We start from the raw sequence: 19704 nt of genomic DNA on the forward strand, positions 1-19704 counted from the left end.
GGGCTCCGGGCACTGGACCTGCCAATCAGGGACCAGGGAGGAGCTCGTGGAACCCTGTCCCTCCTTGCTAAACTACTGGAGTCATATCTTCAGTTATGTACCAAAGGGTGGACACAGACAGTCCTGGTTAAAATCAGTGGGTCCCAAAACAAAAGACACGACTGTAGCCCAGGGGCACATGGGGAGAGATGACGGGGATGGCAGACTGTGGAAGGTCGGACTGAGAGCAATTGGAACGCATTGTGTATACAAGTGTGCCTGTCCAAGAGCAGACCCAATAAACTTCGGAACACAGGGTAGCTTACAGTCCGAGTGTGATCAAGATCCTGGATTCCTAACCTGACTGAGTGTTCTTCCCATTTAGACGTAGAGGCAGAGAAGGGAGAGGATAAGCTGAGAGTAGTTCGCAGTCAAAGTAAGTCAGCGTAAGGGCAGTTCTCCCCGAAAATGAAACTTGACCAAAGCCCTGATGGCTTCCAGCACTGAGGACTGTCTGGTGCCAGCAAAATGCCAAGTGAGGAACCTGTTTACCTGACTTCAGAAAGGACAGAGCCTCGCTGTACTGTATTGTCCCAGTTGGCACTAGGCGACTACTCAAACTCTAGGACAGGTCAAGGTCAGCCATCTGACACTCACCCGAACCTGTTAAGTTCCCTCATGGCTCCCAGAACAGACCCCAGAACAAAATGTAACAACTTTCCAATGTCTCCTCCCTTGTAAGCAACACTGTTACTTACCATCCTAGACTCTTCCTCTAATAGTACTTCACTTAAAACAAAGTGACTTTTTTTTTTTTTTGTTTTTACAAGACAGGGCTTCTCTGTATTGTTTTGGAGGCTAATGGTCCAGCCTGGCCTCCAACTTAAAGTGATACAAAATTGGGCATCAATTTCACAGGCTAGCTGGTCATCCACAAGGAAGAATGGCTCCTATGACATGTTTTCACTAACCCAAGCCTGCATTTTTCTTTTAAAACAGAGAAGGCATGCTTGATCTCAGCAAGCATGCTAAAAACTAACATGCTGGCTCCCGCATGAGAATATACCAAGACAGATTGCTGCCACATTCTGGGCTCCTGAAATACAACTTTCTTAAATCCCAAGTGGATTTACATTTATTCCATTTAAACAAGCACTCACTGGTTTTTACCTCAGTGTTTCAGCCTACAATCTTCTGAACAAAAATTTCCCTCCAGACTCCCTTCACAATGACCATTCCAGAGTGGACTGGACTGAACTCTTGGAACACTTAATAAAGTAACTCTTAAAAGCAATGAGAAGTACGTGTTGTAGTTTTGGAATACTACATAGTTGCACACTCACTCAAAACATTCAAAGCACCAGATATAAGACCACTTGTGTTCCCAAGGGCCCTCAAGAACCATATACTTTATGGCAGAGATCAGTTTACTTCTAGTAGTATGTGGGCTAGGAGGGACCCCACTGGATTGGACAGACTGAAGAGTCTCACGAGAAGGGAGGAGGGCGAGAACACCCTCCCGAAGTGGCAGGAAGACAGAGCAGAAGCAAGAAAGCAGGGTCAGTGCTCAAAGAACACAAACGAGTTCACCTTGGCAAGCGTGGGATGACGTCACAGAAGGGGCGGGACATTCACACTGGGGCTAGCCCCGGGAAGGCCTGTCAGTCAAGCCCCTTGAGGCTTCCCAAGAGAGGACCAGGCTGGAGTTGAGCTCTAGGAAAAATCTCTCCTTACAAGAAAAACACTGCGGGAGAGGATGCAAAAAATAAAACTACACATAAAAATCAAGGTTTAGCAGGGCGCTGGTGGCCCACACCTTTAATCCCAGCACTCAGGAGGCGGAGGAAGGCGGATCTCTGTGAGTTCGAGGCCAGCCTGGTCTGCATGGTAAATTCCAAGGATACACAGTGAAACCCTGTCTCAGAAAAAAAGAAACAAGTTGTATTCACATTGTATGTGTGCAATGTGTGTGTTTGGTGAGAGCAAAAACGTGCCCTATGGATGGAGGTTAGAAGACAACATTAAGGAGTTATTTTTTTTCCTTCCACGGTAGGTGCCCAGGACAGAACACAGGTCCTCAGGCTTACACAAACACATTGGCCCTCTTTTCACTTTTATAATGAGGCAAAGGCAACTGGAGGCAGCACCAACAGTCACTGCTGCAAGTTTTTAGCTTTGGGGCTTTTCAGCACAACTTCTAGTTAGCTGTGTCCTTGTCCCCTAACTTCACATTTTAAAGAGATCCTTAAGGAACATTTCCACCAGAAGAGCCTGGGGCTGGGGGTGGGGGTGGGGAAGTAGAACAATCCTAAGATGCACATGCAGGAATGGAGAGGGTGTGTGTGACTATACGCCATGTACCAGCTTCAGCAGATGGGCAGCAGGAAGCCTGAGCTACTGAGCCAGAATGGCTACATGTGTTCACACATTTATTTGTTCAGATCCCACAGAGATGTCGGTTTCTCAATCTTCAAAGGTGATGAGAGACTCACTCTTCAATGCAAAGTTTAGACCCTATTTAGTTACTGTGAACTACACACACACACACACACACACACACACACACACACGCACACACTAAAAGGCTCTAATAAAAAGCAGACCAGAATTAAGACCTAGGAACAGGAATGGCTATTTTCTTACTATTACTTTTATTCCTCCTTCGGAGCAGGAAGGTGTCAATAGATAAAAACAAGCTTTTACCAATTCTAAATAAAATACATGTAAATACTAAAGTTGCACTCCAGCCATCTGGCAGGTAAGACCTGTAAGCCTAATACTCGGGCGGAGGCAAGAGGCCAGCATGACTCTACAGTAAGTTGCTGTCTAAAATAATGGAGGGGGGGTTCCCGAACATCCTCCCAGCAAGCCCTGCAGCCAGCGATGGCTTCTGCAGGCCACGGGGGACGCAACCTTCATTATGGGATGCTCCCCGCAGCTTTGGCTCTCTCCATCATGTGTGGACAGCATATCAGGCACACTTAGAAATGGAGATAAGCTGTACTGACTAGCAAATAAATGTTGCAAGTCTCGCGAGACACCAAAGGACCACACCACATTGAAACAACGTGGTGCATAAAAAAGAGCTAACACTCAAAGTACTTGAAGGCCATGCGTCTCCACACAGTGCACTGTCCAGAAAGTGTGCCCGCACGTTACCTTGCTTCCCAGCAAGAGCTCTCAGTTTCATGAGATGCAATTCTAGATGTGGGAATAAAGCTGTATGCACAAGGTAAAAAAACCTGAGGACCTCCCAGGAAGAAACGCTTCCAACAAATCTAAGTGGATCACCAACCACATAACTACACTTATGACAAGGCATAACGTGAAGCAAACTCATTTGCTATGTTAAACGGCAAAGCTCCATGATATAAACGACTACAAATTACTATGATATGAATGACTACAAGTGTCGGGAAAGTCAACGCAATGGGGAAACAAGTGTTTTCATTACCCGGAGAAAGCACTTACATACAAGCTGGGAAGATGAGAAGCGTGGCCGGCTCCCAAGGGAGAGGGCTTTTCCTTTTCCTTCCCTTATATACCTCACCTGTTCCATCCCTGCTTCATGAAGAGTCTGCCAGACTTTCTGCAGGACGCAGAAAAATGACTGACAGACTGATTGCCAATGCAGATGGACAGTTTGAAATTTTCCTGCTTTGCCGAGAAGTCTTCCAGACACACTGTGGCCTATGGGCTGAAGATGGATACCCCAACATGACAGAGGAACTTCGGGTGACTGTCTAGGCAGCGAGATGTCTCTGTCAATCCTAGTGTTTATATATTATCCTTCTGTGGTCTTTGATGGAGTTGAAGACAGATAGCTATAATCATAGTTTTCCTTAGTTATGATAAAAGATAAGCTATGTAAGTCTTTAGGTTCACAAAGATAGGATATTTTCTTTGAATCTTACTAAATGTCAATGGACAAAATATTGTAACTATAGTTCTTGCTTTATAACTGTTCTGTTATTATAATTTGACTATGTTGAAGCTAATACCTTTCTTTTATTTTAGACAGAAAAGAGGAGATAGATGTTGGGAGATGTCATTCTGTAAATATGTGTCTGATTGGTTTGAATAAAGCACTAAAGCACTGTTGGCCAATAGGGAAGCAAAATAGGTGGGACTAGGAGTCGAGGAGGATTCTGGGAAAGAGAGACACAGCCAGACACGATGTAGGTCGCCAGAGGAGTAAGAGGTCCGGACCCTTTTCTCCAGTAAGAGAAATACTCTTATAGGTTAAATACTTACATCAGAGCTAGCCAGTAAGAAATCAAGCAAACGACTAGCAGCTTCATAATTAATATAGTTTCCTGTGTGTTCATTTGGGTTGGCCCGGCTCCAGGACCTAGGCAGGATCCCGCAACATACAAGTATTCGTTAACATATAAAATATGTGCATGTATGAACAAGTATGAAAGAGACTATTGACTGGTTTTTATACTGCTTTAACAGTTCAGATTTTCCATATTCTATAAAGTGTGTGTGTGTTTTCTAAATGTATTACCTTTTAATCAAGTAGATGACAAACATGTACAGATTCAACACATCCAGGGTCTCCTGGTACAGAGTGAAACAGCGAACTCTTGAACACCAGCAGTATCATTGCACCAGAACAGAGCAAAATCCCACCCCCATTCCCGGTTGGTTTTTCGAGACAAGAGTTTCTCTGTGAAATAGTCATGGCTGTCCTGGAACTTGATCTGTAGACCAGGCTGGCCTTGGACTCACAGAGATCCACCTGCCTCTGCCTCCTGAGTGCTGGGGTTAAAGGCATGCGCCACCACTGCCCGGCTTGGTTGGTTTTTCTAGACAGGGTTTCTTTGTGTAGCCCTGGCAGTCCTAAAACTCAAGAGATCCACCTGTTCTGCCTCCCAAGTGCTGAGATTAAAGAGGTGCATCACCACTGTCCAGAAAACTCTTAATCTATATTCATAACTCCCTTCAGAGTTAAATAATGAAGAGGTAAGGTACACAAGGGTCCACAGACACTCAATATTTCACCAGTAACACTCTTCAATGACATTCCCATTGTCAAACAACACGGTATGCACACTGCACAACTTGGTCCCATTCAAGGGCTGCTCCCCGCTCTCAGCCGTGGGCTCCAGGGCTCCCGTCATAAACGTAGCCCCACAGTCTTCTGTAGATGGTGTTTTTGTCCCTCCTGGTCCCGACACTCTTAGCTCCAAATGAACATAGAGACTTAGTTAGAAATTGCTTGGTTGATGGTTTAGGCTTTGTATTGGCTAGTTTTTTTTTCTTAATTATTAATCTATGTATTTTTACATGGCCTTACCTTACCAAAGAATGCCCGGTGCATCCTATCTTCCCCGTAGCTACATGGTATCTCTCTCTGGAAGCTCCTCTCTCTGCCTTCTTCTCCCCAAAATTCTTGTCTTGTCTCATTTCCTCCCTGGCTATTGGCCAATGAATGTTTTATTCACCAATAAGAAAGATATACAAGCCGGGCGGTGGTGGTGCACGCCTTTAATCCCAGCACTCGGGAGGCAGAGGCAGGCGGATCTCTGTGAGTTCGAGGCCGGGCTGGACCGATAGCCTCCAAAACAATACAGAGAAACCCTGTCTCGTAAAACCAAAAAAAAAAAAAAAAAAAAAAAAAAAAAGAAAAGAAAGATACACAAAAGGGCATCCCCCTCACTCTTCAGAAACACAGCCAGCCCTCTTCACTTGTTTGCTCCCATTCCTCTCCACAACCCTAGTCAGCTCTTGCCCTCTAGCCAAGACTTATCTTACGAACCTCTCTCCCAGAGGAGCTATGCAGAGCACACTAAGTAAACAATATCTTAAAATCAGGCAAATGAAATGTGTACTTTCCCTAGGATGCATTACGCCTGTAAAGTGCGGAGGCTTTGTATCATTACTTACCCTCTGTTGCTCTCCTGCAATGCTTTAAGGCTCACACAGGAATCAGAGATGCACCCTCAAGTCTGCAGCTGGAGACGCAGCTCGGGGTTTGCCTGGCCTGTGTAGGCCCTGGGTTCCGTCTCCCCCCGAGAGGATGGGGTGGGGGCATCAGCAGGTATATGAGGAACACTCAGCCAGAGACCTTGTCCCACAAAGAGATTCTTCCTCCCCAAAATGTCCAGTATTTCCTAATTAAAAGGAAAAACTCTTTCTCCCAAGACAATACCCAGCATACAGACCTAGATTTCTGATAATCCTTTCAAGGGAACCAGTGGGGAAATGCTCATTCTGAGAACATACAGGATAAGCTTAGGACTAATCATGGTCTTTCAAGTAAGACAATCCTCAAAAACCAACAAGACAGGGCTTTTAGCGGGACCCCGGAGTCGATCAGAAAGCTGCTGACAGCCAAAGCTGACAATTTTAACAAGACAGGTAACAGTACTGGCTTGACAACCCATATGGATACTTCTAAGTGACTGAACAGGTGGGAATGATGGGGAGTGTCCTTCTGTATGTATGTTTCTCTTATTGGTTGATGAATAAAATACATTTTGGCCAGAAACAGGAAAACAGGTGGGGCTAGGAAATGAGGAGAATTCTGAGAAAGCAGGCGGAGAGAGCCTACCAAAAAACAGTCACTATGTAGACCACAAAGGAGTAACAGGTCCGGGCATTCTCCGGTAAGCCAAGACCACATGGAAAATCATAGATTAATAGAAACGGGTTAATAATTAAGACAGAGCTAGACAGTAAGAAGCCCTAGCCATCGGCCAACAGTTTAATCGTTAGTAGACCGTCTCTGTGTGTTCATTTGGGGCTGACGCCATAGCGGGACCAGGCTGGGACGGATACTCCAGCAACAGGGGAAGAAAGAAAGCCTCTGCAGATCCCCAGGTAACGTGCAGACCACCCCAAGGCAGTGACAAAGCAGGGTACTTACAGTCCATACCATGAAAGCCACGAGAAATCCTGAAGCATGGTGAGGTATGGTGCTGCATACCTGTAACCCAAGCGCTTAAAAGGGGGAGGCAGGAGGGTCAAAGAACAGGCGGTGTCCCAAAGAAGGAAAGCCAGAAGTAATCACGTAATTATGCTGCAAGTACACGACATTTTCAAGAATATGACTTTAACACTGTCAACAAAGACGGTCACACCCACAAACAAGCAGCATGTGATGGAAATCTACCACTGTAGGAAACTTTCCAAGCTTCATCTGTACACAAAGAAGTGGGTAAAGAGTGACTGTAAAAACTGCAACTCACTAATCTTTAAAAGAAATTTACACTGTAACTAACGATGAGTCTTGTTAATGAAACATTTTTTTTCAGTCTAGCAGAAACTTTATTATACCGATACACTGAAGACTCACACTCATCACAGTAAAATTAAGCTAGTCTAACTATTTCACTATGCACATTAATTAAACATAACCCTGCCTGTCGATTCACCACGGCCAACACATTGAACAAGCAACCAAAGCCCACACTAGGAAACCGACACAAAGGAATTCACTCAGACTCAAATGCTTGAATGCTACATTTTAGCTATGGTTTAGACAGTGCTTGATCGATGCATTATAGGAAAGGGCATGTCCCAGCTCGTGGGAGGCAGAGGCAGGCAGATCTGAGTTCGAGGTCAGTCTGTGCTCTGGAGACTCGAAAAGAGAAAAGAAACAATGTTACACTAGCCAGGATTTAAAACAGGCAGCGTATACTCCATGTGCAAATGATGAAAAACAAAAGTTGGGGTTTTGAAGGGTAAACTGTAGTAATGGTGACCTTATGCTATATCTCAAGTTGGAATTATGCTGTCACGCCTATGAAATATTTGTAATATAAATCCCAAAGTCACTGGGCAAGTGGTGCTGCATGTCTTTAATCCCAGCACTTGGAAGGCAGGGGCAGGAGGATCTTTTGAGTTCCAGGAGCTACACAGAGAAACTCTCTCAAAAAAAGCAAAACAAGACAAAAACAAGTCTTAAGTCCTGGTGTCAAGAAGAGCTGAGTCATCCTAGTCAAGTAACTGGCCCAAGCATATTTTATTTAGTATTTTAATGTTAATGTTTTCCTTCGAGTATCTTGACATTTTGTTCATTCTTAGGAAGTATTTTAAGGAATCAAAATAGTCAAATATAGAGAAAACAATAAAAATGAAAGAACTTAACTTGCCACCCTCTGAACTACCAGGCTACACTTAAAGAGGAAATTCTAAAATCAGAAAGGGGGGGGGGGGGGGGAAGAGGCGATGCAAAAAAACAAAAAACCTCTTAAAAATGTACAAGAAATTAGACTAGTTTCGTTTTCTTTACCATCTTTAATAAGACATTACAGCACACATGAGTGTGTCCCCTAAACATGGGGTGAGTACGGAAGCAAGCTGAATGTGAACCCCATTCCTTTCGACAACTAACATAAATACAGAATACAAACACATCAATTCCCTCTCGCTACTTCGTGTCACCTTTGAAGACAACGGAACAGTTTTTAAACAGATTCGTCTGTTAAGGAATCTCCGAGTTAAATGACAAAAAGGTCTGAGTTGTCATCTTCTCTTTACAGCAAGTTTAACTGAAACACAAAAGAGGACCATGCTGGCAATCCCCCGCGCTAAGAAGGGAGGTTCGTCACCTATTCCATATCTGAGATACAAATTGAAATGCAGTGTCTTTAGTGCTTACACAACAGTTAAATACAAGATCGAAAGGTTTATTCTGAATTACAGTGAGACAAATGAAATACTCTGAGTAGCAGCCAGTCTGTGCTAAAAAGCGATGTCCATCAGCCCTAGCCCTGCCATTTTATTAGCATATCCGGGAGCTCCACAGGAAACAGGTGAAATCTAATTTCAGTCAGCAACATTTTAGCGAACAGCCTGAAAGGCAGGAAATTGAACAGAGTAACAGAAGGGCTGTACTCAGTGAGGCTGGGGACAGGGCTCTGAGGATCTCCCTAGATACCACCCTCCAAGCTCAGTGGCACCAGCCAGGTGTCAGAGTGTACTACGCTGCCACCAAGGGGGGAGTCACCTGTCGCCACAGGCCCACATGCAGCGGTCAGCACTTGTCTTCAGGTTCTTCTGATTACTTCAAACCAGCAACAAAAGAAAACTAGAACACCAGACTAGTCTTCCTTCACCAGTAGACTCTGCCTTACCCAACTGAACAAACGTGAGCCTGGCCCACTGTAACATCTGCTAGTTCACGTGCAAGTCAGGCACTAGACACTAGGAGCCAGCACTAAGTTCCTAAAATTACGTCTTACTTGAGAGACAAAGAATGTTCTGGGAATTGACCTGGCACAAATCATTCCAATCTTTCTGTTAAATGCCAAGATCCATTCATAAAATTAACTAAATGACTTTTAACCACCATTTCATTCTGGCACATACCCTGGGACCCAATCCTGAGAAGGGCCCACTGGCAATCCTACCAATTTTGTGACCTGCACCTGTCACACCTACAGCGCACCACGGCTGGAGTGGAGCCAGGCCACTGAACACGTGTCCATTTCTCAACATCAAGCACAGGGATGGCCAGAGGTGGGAACGACACGCGACCGCGCACAGCCGCAACCGCCATCAGCTGCCTGCTTATTAATCACGGGCACAGTCTACTGAACGGGTCTGCACTAGCTCCACAAGCCTGCCGCTGCGCTGAGAAACGGGGAGGGTTGCTCCTGCCAAGCTAGCTCAGAGATTCACTCCTACAATAAGGCAAATTATAAGAAGTTAGAACAGAGTTTCTAGAACCATTTATCTTGTGATGTGGTAAAATCAAAGCGCTACTTTATTAAATGAGTTATTTTACACAATATGAACATCGATATAATTACAATTGTAAAAAAATTTTATAACAAGAATGGACTGATTCTTCAGATTTCCAAATCAGAGTCAACTGTACATTTACACAGAATTCTCTTTGCATGAAGCCCAAAGGGAACAGCATAAAAATGAGTGTTTCTGTAGCCCCTTTATTTCTGCTGATCAACAGTTTGTTTAAAAAAAGCAGCTGCAGGTTTGTTACCTAAGGTCTGAGACAGTAGAAGAGTCAAAGGTGTCAGGAGTTCACCTGTAAGACAAAGGAACGCTTCAGTCAATGTAGTGACCGGCAAGCATAAGCATTTCAAATCCCTAAAAGCAAAGGCTGTCAGCATGCCAGGGCGGTGGACTCACCAACTGGATATTATAGACGAAGACAATTCCCAAACACACTGCATAGGCGGGCAAGACCCCAACCACACATGAAGGTTAAACAGGTCACTTAAACTGGAGGTGCTACAGAGATTTTTGCTCTATTTTAACACAGAGAAGCTCCGCCTAGCATTACAAATAAGCAAATAAACATAAAAACACACTGAGTAAACTGCTCTGAGTTTCTGGGAAAAGCCCCCTGTGCCCTTGAAGTGACTACTCTCGTACGGCTGACAAGTCTCTCATCCCGGGCTCATGACTGGCCAGAATCGCTCCTCCCTCTACAGTGTTTCAAAGGCATGAATCCAGAGGGTCCCGGGGAAAGGGCTCTTACCAATCACAAATTGTTTCCCTAGAATACTTTTGATTTATACTGAATACTACTATTTAGCTCTGGTGCAAAAGTTAGAAGTGAAGTCACCAAGTCTCTGCTAGAGGCAGAGATCCAGCCTGACAAAGCAGCAGAAAACCAGTCACCTGTAAACCACTCTACGCTTGCACATCGGCCAGCTCTGGGGGGAGGGGCGTCTTGGGGTGCTTGCTCTCAAAGTGCTGCTTGAAGGTCTTCGGGTCCGGCATCTGCGTCTAGTTTACAAAGACAAGAACCAGAGTTTATGCAGGAAAGAGATGCATGCAACAATTACTGCAAGGTGCCTTCACATTCCTACTTGTGGCCAGCACATGAAAAAGTATCTTACAACAAAGATACTCCTAACATTTCACCCATGAAGAGCAACAGCACATAAAGAATTTTATGCCATGACAGCAAACAGAAGGCATGTACTCATTAAACAATCTTAATTCTCACAGAACCTTGACAGGTTCATTTTACGGGTCAGAGAGGCTAACAGGGAGCCTAGTCTGCCTGAGAGCTGTGTTTCAACTCAGTTCTAGATTCTCTTACAATACAGTAATGACCACCTTTGTTTATTATCCAAAACGCTCTACTACATAAACAGAAAGTTCATTTTTAACATTTTTGAAGTGTATTTTTAGGGGCTGGGGAGAATGTTCAGCATTTACAGTCCCTGTTAATTGGAGGATCTGAATTTGGTACCCACATAAGAGTCAGGCATGGGCACACATCATCACGTGAGCTACTACAACAAAACAAGGGGACCCCTGTTGGGGAAGTCTTATGCTAATAAAGCACTGTCTGGCCAATAGGAATCTAGATAGGTGGGGCTAGGAATCCAGGAGGATTCTGGGTAGGAGAAACACAGGAGAGTCGACATGTAACGCCGGGTAGGAGCCCGGAAACTTCTCCGGTAAGAGACATGCTTAGATTAACAATTATGGGGTAATTACTTAAAGCAGAGCTAGCCAGTAAGAGACAAGCAAGGCCAACAGCTTCATAATGAATATAGCCTCCTATGTGTTTATTTGGGACTGATGTGGATCTAGAACCAGGCTGGCGGGAAAGTGGCTCTGGAACCAGGCTGGCGGAACGGCTCCTTCTCAAGGAAAAAGCTTCTCTTAACAGACCCCCAGCTTGCGGGCCAGCCACTCCAGCCTACTGGTGAGCTGGGCTCAGAGAGAACCTGCCTCAAAGGGGTAAAGTGGGGAGAGATTGTGGATGACACCGATGTCTCCACATTCGTGTGTACGCATATGCACCTCACATGTACACACATATACTCATGCATACACATCCGACAAAATACACCTTTAAAGGTCAAAGGCTGTCTGCCTTACTAACCTAATGATTTTTAATTTCCCCTAGCCTCTGTTGAAAAGGCCAGAAGCCATTCAGTCTCATCATTATTATCAAGGTTCAACATGATCGTGATACTGTCGGATCCCCTCTCAATGACGACTGTCATGTAGTTAGGAACTTCTATTTGTAAGACTTCAACACATGATTTACTTCAGTCTAACAATCGTGTCTTATCAAGATCCCTTCCCATCCCCACCATCAATCTTACTCAAGTACACGGCTTAAAAACACAGTCTATACACCAGACCAACTCAACTGTGCTCCTCTTCCCTGACACAGACAGACAGAGGTTAGACTTTAAAGCGAGTCTGCCTGGACTCAGGTCCATCTCTCCTTACTCTGGATTACCTGTGCAAGCTATGCAATTCATGTGGGGGTTACACATGTGAGAGTACAGGCAACACACCTGACTCCATCCTCGCATGTGGCAAGCGAACCCCAACAACTCTTTAGACACGCTAATTCTAAGTGTGAAATCACGTGGCAGTACATGTACTCAAACTGCGGTCTGATGGGAGATGGAGGACAGACAGCCATACGGGCAGCATTACACTCACCACACCACACGAAGCTTGGCCTTACCCACAGAAGAATGCAGCTGGGATCTTTTTACAACTTACTATAAGTTCTATGAAGGCACCTTTATTCTACACAAGGGGCAGAACTTTGTTTTATCCACATTTTCCTGCACGCACAGCCACAGGAACCACACAGAAAATGTTTCCTGAATGTGTGACTATAGATGGATTCCTAAAAGAAAACCACTCTCACAACTGAGTTCAAATAAACCATCCATTTTGTTGTGGAGGTGGCGGGTGGGGTGACTTAACCCATACACATTTGCAGGGTAAGAATGGCCCACAAGGGAGCAGTCTGTGGGTCCATTACTCACGGTGCAGGTGTATATTAGGCTGTGGGTCCTTACCCTACACACGGTGCAGGTGTATATTAGGGCCGCTTTGGCAGCAGCCTTTTGGTCATGTCCTTGCTTCTTCTTCTGTCCAGCCTGCTTTTTGGCATTTTTCTGTTGAGACTGAATCTTCTGCTGTCCACGAGCCATATCTAAAAGACAGAAGGCCAGGCATCACAGTGACTTCTTCATTCTAGCAGAGCAATCTAAGCATTTAGTCATTTTCTAGTAGTTTTCTCTTAGTAATCTCAGAGTTGACTACTTTTTTTCAATTATTTTTATTTCATGTACATTCCTGTTTTTCCTGCATGTATGTCTGTGTGAGGTGTCAGATCCCCTGAAACTAGAGTTGCAGGCAGGAATGAGCTGCCATGTGGGTGCTGGGAATTGAACTCCGCTCCTCTGGAAGAGCGGCCATGCTCTTAACTGCTGAGCCGTCTCTAGTACTGACTACATTTTATGGAGACGTTTAGTCATGTGAATGAAGTTGAAACTCACACACAATGCTGCTGGACTAGAGAAGCAGAGACAAAGCTTGGTAGCTGTGTACACTGTGACCTCGAATTCCTCTCCTGGTACATGTTTAATAGAATCAAATGTTACGTACACCGAGACGTTCACAGTGCCTGCTCTAAAACTAGAGATAGCTGTGAAACAGGTGACACAGGAATGTCAGGCAGCACAGGCCTTTACTCCCAGCACTCAGGTGCCCATGCTGGGGGTCTGTTAGTCTGAGGTTGGCGTGGTCTACACAGAAAGTTCCAGACCAGCCAGGGCTGCCTCAAAAGACAAACAAAAGAAATTACTTCTCGAGTTTGTATCTCAGCGTGAAAGAAGGAGGGCAGCTAGGAAGAAACCACTGTACAAAGTTCAAAGCAGGCAGAGCCACAGCTAAAGAGGTCACTGTGCTATTCACGGAGTGATGGCTGGGGAGAGAGGACAGCAGAGGCATTGAGAGTGCTGAGGAGGTTCTGTTCCAGAACCAGGTAATGACTGTCAGGTATGCGCACCTGCTTTTAAAAATCCAGCCACGGGGCTGGGAACGGAAGCGCTAAGAAGGCCGGCTCAGCACTTGAGGCAGAGGGAGGAAGGCCTCACGGGCTGGCCAACCTGGCCGACAGAGCAAGACCAGATCCCACCCCCACAAGGCTCGCCTAAGTTTTGTTCTCTTTTTCACTTTACTGATGCAATGCTCCAGAGTTTAGTCTTCCTTCATTATTTGACTATAAAGAGATCAAGTGACAAAGGCGATCTCCATCCCAAACGTCCTCTACTGGGACTTATGACTGTTCACCTTTTAAAATAAGGCCACTAGCTAATCCTCTAAAAGAGGTCACAGGAACACAACAATTGTTCCTTTCAGTCCTTAGGTTTCATTAAACTATTACGCTAACAAATGGGAAAGAACAAAGAGTTCTTTCCCAAGCCAGGCGTCACTGGCGCACACCTTTGATCCCAGCACTTGGGAGGCAGAGACAGGCGGATCTCTGTGAGTTGGAGACCAGTCTGGTCTACCGAGCTACTTCCAGGACAGCCTCCAAAGCCACAGAGAAACCCTGTCTTGAAAAAACAAAACAAACAAACAAACAAGTTCTTTCCCACAGAGAACCACAAATCAGTGCACGTACTCTTGTGCTAGCAGAAACACAGGGGTGTGGAGCGTTTGTAGATGTCGGCAGACAACTTCCGGATTCCAACTCAGACCCTCAGGCTTGACAAAAGTACCTTCATCTGCTCAGGCACCTGGCAGCCCAGCCACACAAATTATAAAGACAAATTAGTCCCCGGTTTAAGGGTACCTTTTACAAAGCTGAAAATGTCTTCCTACTCTTTGCTCCGACAGCCTGGACTGAGCAAAAATGTGTTAAAACAAATTGTAGCCCGAGAGAGCCCTGTGAAAACCAGACTGCTAGTTAGGCAGCACACACAAATTAAACCTGTTCACACAGGATCTGGGAGACGAGAGCTTTTGAAGCATATGAAAGTTAGAGCCTATGTCATTTTGAACAACACTGTAATTACAGCTTAAACTTCAAAATCACTGAAAGACAGGAACATACAAGGACCTTACTAGAAGGCTGGCCTTTTCTGGCTGGAACCCTCCTTAGTTACCAGATATAAAGTCAAAAGTGTTTCACACCAACAGTCAGGCTCTCCCGGCAACCTCCCTGTCCCCAATGGAAACTCGACAAATGTGCACTTACTGGACACATTCCTGTAGTGTTGCTACACAATAAACTGAACATCTGATAAGACAGGCAGAATTATGTTTTCCTATAGAGCCTGTCCACTCTTTCACCAACTACAAGAATGCTTAATATGCTAGCCTAACAGAAGAATTCCATTACCATCCAAGGCAAATAGCAGCTGTTTATCAAAAAGATTACACTTCCTTTTTATGTTTTAAACAAATCCCTTCTCAACTCTAAGTCCAATGGCATTGGGGGGGGGGTGTTCTGTTTTCTCTTTTGAGACAGGGCCTCACTATATAGCCCTGGCTGTCCTGGAACTTGCTATATAGACCAGGTTGACCTCGAACTCCCAGAGATCTACCTGCCTCTGCCTCCTGAGTGCTGGGATTAAAGGAGAGAGCCATTTGGCCCAATGGCATATTTAAAAGTACATTCTGATGTGGGTCTTCAATCTATGAACACCGGCACTCTGAAACCATTCTTAATGTCCACCTGTCTTAGTATCAGACCCTCGCTAAAACATCTGGTTACCTCATACTCAACCCTCGAATACAATATGGTTATGCATGCGAAGGTGTTACTTTGAGGGACAGTCTTTTAAGAATTTTGTGTGAGATGCACTCTCTCCCTGAACTCTTGGGGGAGGGTCTAGGCCCTGCCCTGAATGAAATGAGGGGATAATGGGGGGGTTGGGGGGAGGGCACGGGGGGAGGGGAGGGAAAGGGACCTGGAACTGACTTGTAAAGCAACCTTGTTTCTAATCTAAATTTAAACTTAAAGAAAAAAAAAAAGAATTTTATGTCTGCTCTACGAAGCTACAAAACAGCCACACCATGAACTTTCAATGCAACCCAGAAGTGAAGAGAGCTGTTTTGATAAACCTTTCCCACGGGCTGTACTTTAATTTAAAAAACAAACAAACAAAACCAATGGCATCAGGTGAGCAAAAAAAAAAAAAAAACATTTTTAACTTTTGAATCTAGGGCTTTCCCTGAAAGAGACAGGATGTAACCCCCATTCCCTTTACTACCCAGCAGCAACAGTAACAAAAACGACATGCGACCATGTCTTCTTTCTGGAGACAAAACGTTAACCCTGGGCCGGCCGAGGAGATCCGCTCTACCGGGCGAGCTGCTAACTTCTGACAGCAACCCTGGCACGGGTTTCCCTTCCGAAAGCAGAAGCGCGAGCGAGCGATCTAGCAAGCGAGCGAGCCAACCACCTGCTTCGGGACAGCTCAACTTTCCCTCCGCTCGGGACCAGCGCCTCGAGTTCTCGACGAAACCCCTGCGTCGTGTCCACACCGCTCGCCGAGGGAAGGGCGGCCAATTGAAAGGCGACACATCGCCTGCAGACGGCTAGCCCGCCGGTGCCTTTCTTTCTCCCTAAATCAAACTTTTAGTGCTCCCCGGAGGCTGCAGAGCAGCTAAGGCCCGGCCAGGGAAGACTTCTTGGGGGAACCAGGGCGCCTGGGGAGGACGCGACGAGCAAAAGCCCGGCCCCCTGCGGGGCTTCCCGCAGCAGCGCAACACTCACGCCGAGGCCGGGGAGCCGGGAGCCGGGCTCGCACTCTGCAAAGGCCCCGGGCCGGCTCCGCGCGCGGCCCGAGCCGGGCTCCGAGCGCCCGATCGCGGGCAGGCGCCACCTCCGCGCGGCTGTAACCCGGCCCGGCCGAGGCCTCGGCGGCCCGCAGCCCCGCGCCCGCCCCGGCCCCGGTCCGACCGGCCTCCCGCCGCCGCCGCCGCCGCGTGCCTCCCACCCCGGAGTCCGCCCGCCCGCCCGCTCGCTCCCCCGCGTCCTGCGGCGCCGCTGCTCACCCGGGCCGGGGCCGGTCTGCCGTCCGAGAGACCGCGCAGCGCGAGAGGGAGCCGGGCAGGACGAGCAGGGAAGGGAGGGAGGGAGGGACGCGCCCCGCGCCGCACCGCACCGCACCGCTTCGGGGCCTGCGCCACCCGCCGAGCAGGGACCGAGCACAGCCGGGAGCACAACAGCCCGCGCCTGGCTCGCACGCTCTCACGCACGCACGCACGCTCTCACGCACGCACGCACGCACTCCCGCCGCAGCGCGCGCCCGCCCTCTCACCCGCCGCGCCTGAGCCTGAGCCTGAGCCCGGCCCGTCTGCCAGTGCGCGCGCGCGCACGCACGCACGGCGCGCTCCCTCTCGCCCGCGAGGCCCCGCCCCTCGCCTTCTCGCGGCCGCTCCGCTCCTCCCCGCCCCGCCCGTCCGTCTCGCTCGGGCCCGCGCCCTTCCGGCCGTGCGGGCCAATGGCGGCTCTCCCCTGTTACATAAGCGCGGAGGGGCGGAGCCTGGGACGGGAAGTGCAGGGGGCCTGCGCCCCGGCTCGCCCGCCCGCTCGCTCCTCCCTGCTCGCCCGTGCGTGACCTCGGGCCTGCGGACGCTGCTCGCTCGTTCCCTCGCTCGTTCGCCTGCTCCTCTTCCTCCTCCACCGCCGCGGCTCTCGTGCTTCCCTGGCCCGCCGGGCGCCCGAGGAGGCGCTAGCGGCGGCGCCGGCCGGGGAGACGCCTGGGTCCCCTCCCCCGCGTGGCCGACGCCTCCGCTCGGCCGTGACCCCCGCCCCCCGGGTCGGGCCGGCAGCCATTGTTCTCTCACCGGTCCCGCGCGCGCTCAGGGCGTCCCTGGCTCGCCCCGGGGCCCGTCACGGAGCTGCTGGAGGCTGGAGCCCGATCATCGGGGTGGGGTGGGGGTGAAGGGCGCCCCGGGCCTGCGGAGGCCGGCGGCTGGAGCGCCGCTGATAACGGCGGGGTAGAGGGGGGAAGAGTAAGAGGTCGGAGTGAGCTCCGGATACCTGGTTCGGGGGCGATCGCAGCGCCGACGGCGAGGACGCCTCCCGATGTCTGGAAGGGGCGTCGTCGGTGCCCGCGCTCCTTACCCTCCTGCCCACCCCACCCCGTGCTGCTCTCCTATTAGATCTCATCGGATAGCACTCTGTGTGGCCTCAAAAAATAAAAATAGCAAGCCTGGTGCTGGTGGCGCGCACACTCTTAATCCCAGCACTCGGGAGGCAGAGGCAGGTGGATCTCAGTGAGTTCGAGACCAGCCTGGTCTACAGAGCGAGTTCCAGGACAGCCTCCAAAGCAACACAGAGAAACCCTGTCTCGAAAAAACAAAAACAAAACCAAAAGGCTGTGTAGTCTAGGCTGTCCTAGATAGAACTCTGACCCTCCCGCCTTCACAGCTACACGACTGTGTCCCCACGCCCAGCCCGAACCTCACGTTTGCCTGGCAGTGCCCCGGGAATACCGAGTGTGAGAATAGTCTAATTTACCTGCACTGTGATGGCTTTGTCCCAGGATTGTTGAGCCAGAAAAGAAGGCAGCTTACCCGGTGCTGCACGAGGGTGAGATAAATACCCTGGGCAGTGACACGAGTGTGCTCACGCTTGGTTCATTCGGCCTCACACACTCACGGGCCCTGGTTAAAGCTATAGCCACATGCTCTTCAGTTTTGTCTCTGTCGCTGATGGTAGGCTGTAAACTCAGTTTTATTTTTGTCAGTGCCCGGCGATGTGTTGGAAAAAACAAAACAAAATATTAAAACGGTTATTGAACAGAACGTGTCTAAAAGAGAATGGCATCACGAGGCTACAACATTAATAACCTTTTTTAAAAAGAAATACGCTTATTTCGCCGGGCGTTGGTGGCGCATGCCTTTAATCCCAGCACTCGCGAGGCAGAGGCAGGCGGATCTCTGTGAGTTCGAGGCCAGGCTGGACCGATAGCCTCCAAAACAGAGAAACCCTGTCTCGTAAAAACAAAACAAAACAAACAAACAAAAAAAAGAAATACGCTTATTTCATGTGTATGAGTGTTCTCTCTTCACGCTCACCAGCAGGAATCAGATCCCATTACGGATGGTTGTGAGCCACCATGTGGGTGCTGGGGATTGAACTCAGGACCCCTGGGGGAGCAGCTGGTGCTCTTAACCCCTGAGCCATCTCTAGTGTTTACCCCCTCACCCTTGCCATAACATTAATATCTTTATAGTTAATAGCTGTCGCGTTTGTAATCATATTAACCTGTCTTGTGGAACGAGATACTTGAAGGTTCCAGAGCTACAAAGAACCGTTTGTCTAGCCATGAATGACAATGGGCGGTGAGGACACAGGTGGCATGGGTCTGATGACTTCTGTCGTGAAGAATTGGTGTGTTGATGGGGGAGGTGTCCTCTGTGTGTATGTTTCACTTATTGGTAGAGGCAGGAAGATAGGCCGGGCCAGGAGAATTCTGGGAAAGGTAAGCAGAGACGGCCAGAAGGGGAATACCATCGAGGGACTGGAAGGATGGGACGCGCCAGGGTTTCTCTGGTAACATAAGGCCATGTGGAAATACATAGATTAATAGAACTAATTAATTAATAACCAAGACAGCTAGCCAATAAGCCCCAGTCATTGATCAACACTTTTACAATTAATAAAGTGTCTGTGTGCCTATTTGGGGCTGAGAAGGGCAGCAGGGCATGAAAAACTTAGCAGCAAGGTGTTACTCTTTTCTCCCATTACTTAGGGGAAATATTAGTAAAAGCTAGAGTTCTTGAGTTTTTGACTCATATCTCGTTTGAGAATTTGACAAAAGCTATAGGTAGATCATCTCAGGACCATGCTTTGTTAGTCAGGGTATGTCTTGGGAATTGCTAAGTGTCCAGCGATAAGCCCTGCCCGATGCCATCAGTATCCCATTCTTGTGGCATCTAAAAATATTTGAAGAAGCTGGGTATAGTGGTGCACGCCTTTAATCCTAGCACTCAGGGAGCAGAGGCAGGACC

At 47.9% G+C, this 19704-nt stretch overlaps 1 protein-coding gene across 3 annotated transcripts; it reads right to left on the reverse strand.

Annotated features, from left to right (window-relative positions):
* Window positions 1–8206: 8206 nt before the first annotated feature.
* On the reverse strand, window positions 8207–17749 carry Znf706 (zinc finger protein 706). Of its 3 annotated transcripts, none has more exons than XM_040730392.1 (4): window positions 17729–17749; window positions 12744–12880; window positions 10579–10686; window positions 8207–9979 (listed from the first exon to the last, which is right to left on the reverse strand). In XM_040730392.1, exons 2-3 carry the CDS (start codon window positions 12876–12878, stop codon window positions 10591–10593), a joined length of 231 nt encoding a protein of 76 aa, XP_040586326.1. In that variant the 5' UTR covers window positions 12879–12880; window positions 17729–17749; the 3' UTR covers window positions 8207–9979; window positions 10579–10590. The 3 variants fall into 3 exon arrangements, with proteins under 3 accessions (XP_040586326.1, XP_040586325.1, XP_005072701.1); XM_040730391.1 differs by lacking the exon at window positions 17729–17749 and adding an exon at window positions 17305–17471; XM_005072644.4 differs by lacking the exon at window positions 17729–17749 and adding an exon at window positions 16738–16941.
* Between the last annotated feature and the right edge of the window lie 1955 nt (window positions 17750–19704).

The sequence above is a fragment of the Mesocricetus auratus genome, unplaced genomic scaffold (assembly GCF_017639785.1).
Source record: "Mesocricetus auratus isolate SY011 unplaced genomic scaffold, BCM_Maur_2.0 Super-Scaffold_100023, whole genome shotgun sequence".
Classification (NCBI taxonomy): domain Eukaryota; kingdom Metazoa; phylum Chordata; class Mammalia; order Rodentia; family Cricetidae; genus Mesocricetus; species Mesocricetus auratus.